At 42.6% G+C, this 7,500-nt stretch overlaps 1 protein-coding gene across 48 annotated transcripts in view; it reads right to left on the reverse strand.

The window, feature by feature from the left end:
- Positions 1-7,500, reverse strand: part of LOC126982218 (uncharacterized) — a 103,994-nt gene that overhangs the window by 52,716 nt on the left and 43,778 nt on the right. For all 48 annotated transcript variants that reach the window (XM_050834169.1, XM_050834168.1, XM_050834137.1 and 45 more), the window contains one exon: positions 3,720-3,829. In XM_050834169.1, the coding sequence (XP_050690126.1) occupies positions 3,720-3,829 (110 nt within the window). The remainder of the gene's footprint in view (positions 1-3,719; positions 3,830-7,500) is intronic.

The following is a 7,500-nucleotide window of genomic DNA, read 5'->3' on the forward strand; positions in this document are numbered from 1 at the left end:
TTTAATATGCAAAAGAAAGATATGAAGAGGAGGAGAAGACGAGGAGGAGGAGGAGGAGGAAGAGGAGGAAGAGGAGGAAGAAGGAGAGGAGGAAGAGGAAAAGAAGAAAGCATGGAAAATAAGCTTCAAATTTGAGAGGAAAGGAATATTAAAGAAGAAATATGAAGAAAGAGGAGGAGGAGGAGGAGGAAGAGGAGGAGGAGGAGGAGGAAAAAAAAACTATACCTGGCTACCTGTATTTATGACGTTGAAACTGACCATATAAGGAATTAGCTTTACACACACACACACACACACACACACACACACACACACACACACACACACACACACACGCACTTAATAATTCTGGTTACACTGGTTTTAAGAAGACACACTTATCTCCTCCTCCTCTTCCTCCTCCTCCTCCTCCTCCTGTTCTTCTGATAGTAATCCTAATCCTTCTTCTTCTTCTTCTTCTTCTTCCTCCAATGTCTTCTTCTTCTCCTCCTCCTCCTCCTCCTCCTCCTCCTCCTCTTCTTTATTTATTCTTCCCTATCATAGTAATTACACTCTTACTTCTCTCTCTCTCTCTCTCTCTCTCTCTCTCTCTCTCTATATCTTCTTCTCCTCCTCCTCCTCTTCCTCCTCCTCCTCTACAATTACTTATACTTTACACTTTTTTTATCCCTTCCCGCCCTCCCTCCTTCTCTCCCTCCCTCCCTCCCTCCCTCTCTCCCTTACATTACCTTACCTTACCTTTTCCCACCTGAGCTTCTTACCTTTCATCTCTCTCTCTCTCTCTCTCTCTCTCTCTCTCTCTCTCTCTCTCTTGGTTTTCTTGTTTTCTTTGTTTTTTATCTTCCTATCTGTTTAACTATCTCTCTCTCTCTCTCTCTCATCAGGTAGGTGTGTGCGTACCAGTCTCACGCACACACTGACACCACCTGGCACACACACACACACACACACACACACACACACACACACACACACACGCACACACACACACACACGCACACACACACACACACGCACACACACACATAATAGTTTTTTTTAGTATATATATTAACTTAGTGTCTGTCTGTCTATCTATAAATAATAATAATAATAATAATAATAATAATAATAATAATAATAATAATAGGAAGAGAAATAATATATAAATAAACGTAAAATTGAAGAAAATGGCGAGAACTGGCAACTCTTCTTCCTATAGTTGTGAATGAATGCTAGAAAGAAGAATATCGAATGGAGAAATTTATGATATATTTTAAAGAGAGAGAGAGAGAGAGAGAGAGAGAGAGAGAGAGAGAGAGAGAGAGAGAGAGAGAGAGAGAGAGAGAGACCGTACTTACTCCAGTAGCCTACATATTACTGACCAAGGAGGAGGAGGAGGAGGAGGAAACAGGAGGAAGAAATAGGAGGAGGGAAGGGAGGAAGGGAGGGAGGAGGGGGCGTGGGAATGAAGTGGTCAGTTGAAGGAAAGAAGGAAGGAAGGAAGGAAGGAAGGAAGGAAGGAAGGAAGGAAGGAAGGAAGGAAGGAAGGAAAGAAGGAAGGATGGAAGGAAGGAAAGGATGGAAGGAAGGAAGGAAGGAATGAAGGAATGAAGGAATGAAGGATGGAAGGAAGGAAGGAGAGAAGAAGGGAAAGAAGGAAGTTGGAGAGAAATGAAGGAGAAGAGGGAGGGAAAAAAGAGGAAAGGAGGGAGAGAAAGAGGGAAGGAAGGAAAAGTGGAGGAAAAAAGGGAAAAATCGAGTAAACGGAACATTATGAGAGAGAGAGAGAGAGAGAGAGAGAGAGAGAGAGAGAGAGAGAGAGAGAGAGAGAGAGAGAGAGAGAGAGAGAGAGAGATTCCCCCGTGAACGTAAGAAACAAAATTGAACCCAGACGAAGGAAGAGGAGGAGGAGGAGAAGGAGGAGGAGAAGGAGGAGGAGGAGGAGAAGGAGGAGGAGGAGGAGGCAGGGGGTCAGTTCACTGGTGGTCTGGCTAGCGGGACTCTCTCTCTCTCTCTAAATCAGACACGCACACCATAGATTTGGAAGGACCACACACACACACACACACACACACACACACACACACACACACACACCTGTTGGCTTAAAAAATCGAGAGAGAGAGAGAGAGAGAGAGAGAGAGAGAGAGAGAGAGAGAGAGAGAGAGAGAGAGAGAGAGAGAGAGAGAGAGAGAGAGAGAGAGAGAGAGAGAGAGCATAGGACATAAGATAATATCGATAATGGAAGCAAGAGAAGAAGAAGAAGAAGAAGAAGGAGAAGAAGAGGAAGGAAGGAAGGAAGGAAGGAGAGAAGAAAAAGGATTGGAGGAGAAGAGAGAAAAGGGAAGTAGAAGTGAGGGAAGATGGAGAGGAAAGGAGAGAAGGGAAGAGGAGGAGGAGGAGGAGGAGGAGGAAGAGGAGGAGGAGGAGGAAAAAGAAACATGAGTTGACACATTTTCTTTAAGGGTAAAAAAAAAAAAGAGGTAAATAAACACACAAAAGGCTAAGTAGGAGGAGGAGGAGGGGGAGGAGGAGGAGGAGGAGGAGGAGGAGGAGGAGGAGGAGGAAGAGGAGGGGGAGGAAGAGGAGGAGGAGGAGGAAGGAGGTAAGAGGAGATGAGAAAACAGAAAGAAAGAAGGAAAGAAAAAAAAGAAAGAAGAGAGAGAGAGAGAGAGAGAGAGAGAGAGAGAGAGAGAGAGAGAGAGAGAGAGAGAGAGAGAGAGAGAGAGAGAGAGAGAGAGAGAGAGAGAGAGAATGGAAAACAAAAAATAAAGAAAACAAGAAAGAAAAAAAAGAAGAGAAAGAAAGAGAAAGAAAAATAAAGAGAAGAAAAATGAAAGAAAAGAAAGAAAGAAAAAGTTAGAGATAAAGATAAAGAGAAGAAGAAAAATAAAGAAAGAAAAAAAGAAAGAAAAAAAGAAAAGAGAAATAAAAATAAAAGGAAAAAGAAAAACAAAAAAAGAAAAAAAAGAAAGATAAAGAAAAATAATAAAAAAGAAAACGAAAGAAAAAAGAGAAAGAAAATAGTTAAAGAGAAAGATAGAGAAGAAGAAAATAAGAAAAATAAAGAAAATATTAAGGAAAAGAAAAAAAGAAAAAGTACTCCAGGTGTTTTCCCGTCATCATCATCATCATCAGGTAATTCCCCGTCAGTAGGTCACGTGACACACCTGCCTATCTCCTCCTCCTCCTCCTCCTCCTCCTCCGTATTTCCTCCTTTCATTCCTCTCCTCTTCCTTCCTCCTTGTCTTCCTTGTTCTTCTCTTCCTGTTTTCTTCCTCCTTTGTCTTCCTTTCCTTCCTTCAAGTTCCTTCTCCTCCTTTGTTTTCCTTTCCTCTCTTCCTCTTTCTTCCTCCTTGTCTCCCTTGTTCTTCTCTTCCTGTTTTCTTCCTTTATTTTCTTTCTTCTTTGTCTTCTTTTCCTCCCTTCCTCTTTTCCTCCTTTGTTTTTATTTCCTCTCCTCCTCATTTCTCCTTGATTTCCTTCTACTTTGTCCTCCTTTTCTTCTCCTTTCCTCTTTACCTTTTTCTTTTCCTTCCTTCCTTCGGTTCATCAAATTTAAGAAAGTAAACAAAATAAAAAATCCCACAAAATATTACTTACCATTTTTTCTCTCAATTCTGAAACACAAACAAACAAACAAACACCGCAATAGACCCACATATACCCTCCTCCAGCACCCCAAAACACCCTCCACACATACCCCCCCCCCCCAACACACCCACACACACACTCACCTATCCGTCAGCCCGTCAATATCCTCCGCCTGTTCCGCCAGCGAGGCCTCCAGGTCCAAGTATGTTCCGTAGTCCCCATCACGATACACCTGCAGCGTCGCGTCATCGAGCTGGCCAGGTGAGAACAGGTAATTAGTACACAGGTGGAGGTGAGACAAGTTCATTGGGCAAGGTAGAGGTAAGGTTAATTAGTCACAGGTACAGGTGAGAACAGGTAATTAGTACACAGGTGAAGGTGAGACGAGTTCATTGGGGAAGGTAGAGGTAAGGTTAATTAGTCACAGGTACAGGTGAGAACAGGTAATTAGTACACAGGTGGAGGTGAGACAAGTTCAGAGGAAGAGGTAAGGTTAATTAGTCACAGGTACAGGTGAGAACAGGTAATTAGGCACAGGTGAAGGTGAGACGAGTTCATTGGGCAAGGTAAAGGTAAGGTTAATTAGTCACAGGTACAGGTGAGAACAGGTAATTAGTACACAGGTGGAGGTGAGACGAGTTCATTGGGGAAGGTACAGGTATGGTTAATTAGTCACAGGTACAGGTGAGAACAGGTAATTAGGCACAGGTGAAGGTGAGACGAGTTCATTGGGGAAGGTACAGGTAAGGTTAATTAGTCACAGGTACAGGTGAGAACAGGTAATTAGTACACAGGTGGAAGTGAGACGAGTTCATTGGGGAAGGTAGAGGTAAGGTTAATTAGTCACAGATACAGGTGAGAACAGTTAATTAGTACACAGGTGAAGGTGAGACAAGTTCATTGGGGAAGGTACAGGTATGGTTAATTAGTCACAGGTAAAGGCGAGAACAGGTAATTAGGCACAGGTAAAAAGCAGGTAAAAATACACGTAAACAGGTAAAAATACGAGAGAAATTAGCAAAAAAAAAAAAAAGAAGGAAAAAGTGATTAGAAGAGAAAAAACAAACAAACAAGAAAACAAGAATAAAGATACATAGAAAGAGATAGATAGATAGATAGAAAGATATATAAAGAGAAAGAGAAGGGGAAAATGAGAGAGAGAGAGAGAGAGAGAGAGAGAGAGAGAGAGAGAGAGAGAGAGAGAGAGAGAGAGAGAGAGAGAGAGAGAGAGAGAGAGAGAGAGAAGATAGGAAAGGCCAGTAGAGCGGAAATGTTTGAACCTCTCAGTTATTAGAAGAGGGAGGAAGGGAGGAGGAGGAAGAGGAGGAGGAGGAGGAGGGAGGAAGGGAGGAGGAGGAAGAGGAGGAGGAGGAGGAGGAGGAGGAGGAGGGAGGGCGGGAGAGAGCGAAACAAGACGTAACAAGATTGTACAAAAGGAGGTTGAGAGAGAGAGAGAGAGAGAGAGAGAGAGAGAGAGAGAGAGAGAGAGAGAGAGAGAGAGAGAGAGAGAGAGAGAGAGAGAGAGAGAGAGAGAGAATACAAAAAACTTTATGTATATAGTGACTTGTCAACTGATTCTCTCTTTCTTTATATTATTACATCATTCTGAGAGAGAGAGAGAGAGAGAGAGAGAGAGAGAGAGAGAGAGAGAGAGAGAGAGAGAGAGAGAGAGAGAGAGAGAGAGAGAGAATACAAAAACTTTTATGTATATAGTGATGACTGTCAACTGATCTCTTTATATTATTAGGAGTAGATAGAGAGAGAGTAGAGAGTAGAGAGAGAGGTAGTAGTAGTAGTAGTAGTAGTAGTAGTAGTAGTAGTAGTAGTAGTAGTAGTAGTAGTAGTAGTAGTAGTAGTAGTAGTAGTAGTAGTAGTAGAAGTAGTAGTAGTAGTAGTAGTAGTAGTAGTAGTAGCAGTAGTAGTAGTAGTAGTAGTAGTAGTAGTAGTAGTAGTAGTAGTAGTAGTAGTAGAAGGGAAAGTTATCTGAATTTAATAGTGGTGTTGATAGTGGTGGTGATGGTGATGATGGTGTAAGAAAACATATGTCAAACACTTCCTTTCTCTCTCACCATATGTCAAGCGAGCACCATAACTGTTTACTGACATTACCATAACCACCACCATCACCACCATCACCACCACCACCATCACCACCACCATCACCACCACCACCACCATCACCACCATCACCACCACCACCATCACCACCAACACCACCACCACCACCACCACCACCATCACCACCACCACCACCATCACCACCGCCACCACCATCACCACCACCATCACCACCACCATCACCACCACCACCACCACGATAGATAGATAGATAGATAGAGAGAGAGAGAGAGAGAGAGAGAGAGAGAGAGAGAGAGAGAGAGAGAGAGAGAGAGAGAGAGAGAGAGAGAGAGAGAGAGAGAGAGAATTACAGTTGCGTGATCTGTGACCGACAATCAACAAACAAACAAACAACAACAACAGCAACAACAACAATCATCATCATTATCATCATTATTTTTGCTTTTTCGGGAGAGAGAGAGAGAGAGAGAGAGAGAGAGAGAGAGAGAGAGAGAGAGAGAGAGAGAGAGAGAGAGAGAGGTGAGTCAGGGAGGAATGAGGGGCAAAAATAACTTGAATAGAGAGAGAGAGAGAGAGAGAGAGAGAGAGAGAGAGAGAGAGAGAGAGAGAGAGAGAGAGAGAGAGAGAGAGAGATCCGTCAACTTCAACGCTTTAACTATTTACATTGTTATTTACTTAAAAGAGGAGGAGGAGGAGGAGGAGGAGGAGGAGGAGGAGGAGGAGGAGACAGGTACCCCACAACAAGTTAGACTGGACCAGGTAAGGTGACACTTGTAGACACACACACGAACACACACACACACACACACACACACACACACACACACACACACACACACACACAGGTTAGATAACAATAATAATAATAATAATAATAATAATAATAATAATAATAAAAATACTACTACTACTTCTACTACTACTTCTACTACTACTACTACTACTACTACTACTATTACTACTACTACTAATAACAATAATAATATCTCTATCTATCTATCTATCTATCTACGAGAAGAAGTTTAGGGGGTCACAAATTTCGAAGATAAAAATACAATAGATAAATATATAAGAGAAAGTACTGGAAGATAAAATAGAATAGATAAACACATAATAGAAAGTACAAATTTAACAAGACTAACCCAACCTTTGTAAAATCTTAAGATGGTCTATTCCGAGCATGCGAGCGGAAGGAGGGACAGTCTTGTTATGAGTACGGTTCCCTCTTTGTTTATTTACTGAGATGGCGTACAGGTGTGTGAGAGAGAGAGAGAGAGAGAGAGAGAGAGAGAGAGAGAGAGAGAGAGAGAGAGAGAGAGAGAGAGAGAGAGAGAGAGAGAGATAAAACACAAAGAAAACAAGAAAACCAAGCGAGAGAGAGAGAGAGAGAGAGAGAGAGAGAGAGAGAGAGAGAGAGAGAGAGAGAGAGAGAGAGAGAGAGAGAGAGAGAGAGAGAGAGAGAGAGAGAGAGAGAGAGTATAGTGTTTCCTTCCTTAAAAAAAACCATCATTCATAATTATTCATTTTCTCTCTCTCTTTAAACACGAAGCTTATCTCTCACTCACTTTCACCACCTCTCTCCTCCATTTCCCTATTCAGAAGTCACGAAGGAAAGGGAGGAGGGAGGAAGGAGGAAGGAGGGGGAGGGAGGAAATGGAATGGAAGGGAAGGAAGGAAAGAAAGGAAAGGAAGGAAAGGGAAGGTAAGGGATGGAAAGGAAGGTTGGGGAAGGAAGGGGAAGGAGGAAGAGAGGAAGGGAAGGAGAAAGGATGGGAAGGAAGGAAGAAGGAAGGAAGGAAAGGAAAGGAAGGAAGGAAGGAAGGAAGGAGGGAAGGAAGGGTAGGG

The sequence above is a fragment of the Eriocheir sinensis genome, chromosome 50, assembly GCF_024679095.1.
Source record: "Eriocheir sinensis breed Jianghai 21 chromosome 50, ASM2467909v1, whole genome shotgun sequence".
In the NCBI taxonomy this organism is placed as follows: domain Eukaryota; kingdom Metazoa; phylum Arthropoda; class Malacostraca; order Decapoda; family Varunidae; genus Eriocheir; species Eriocheir sinensis.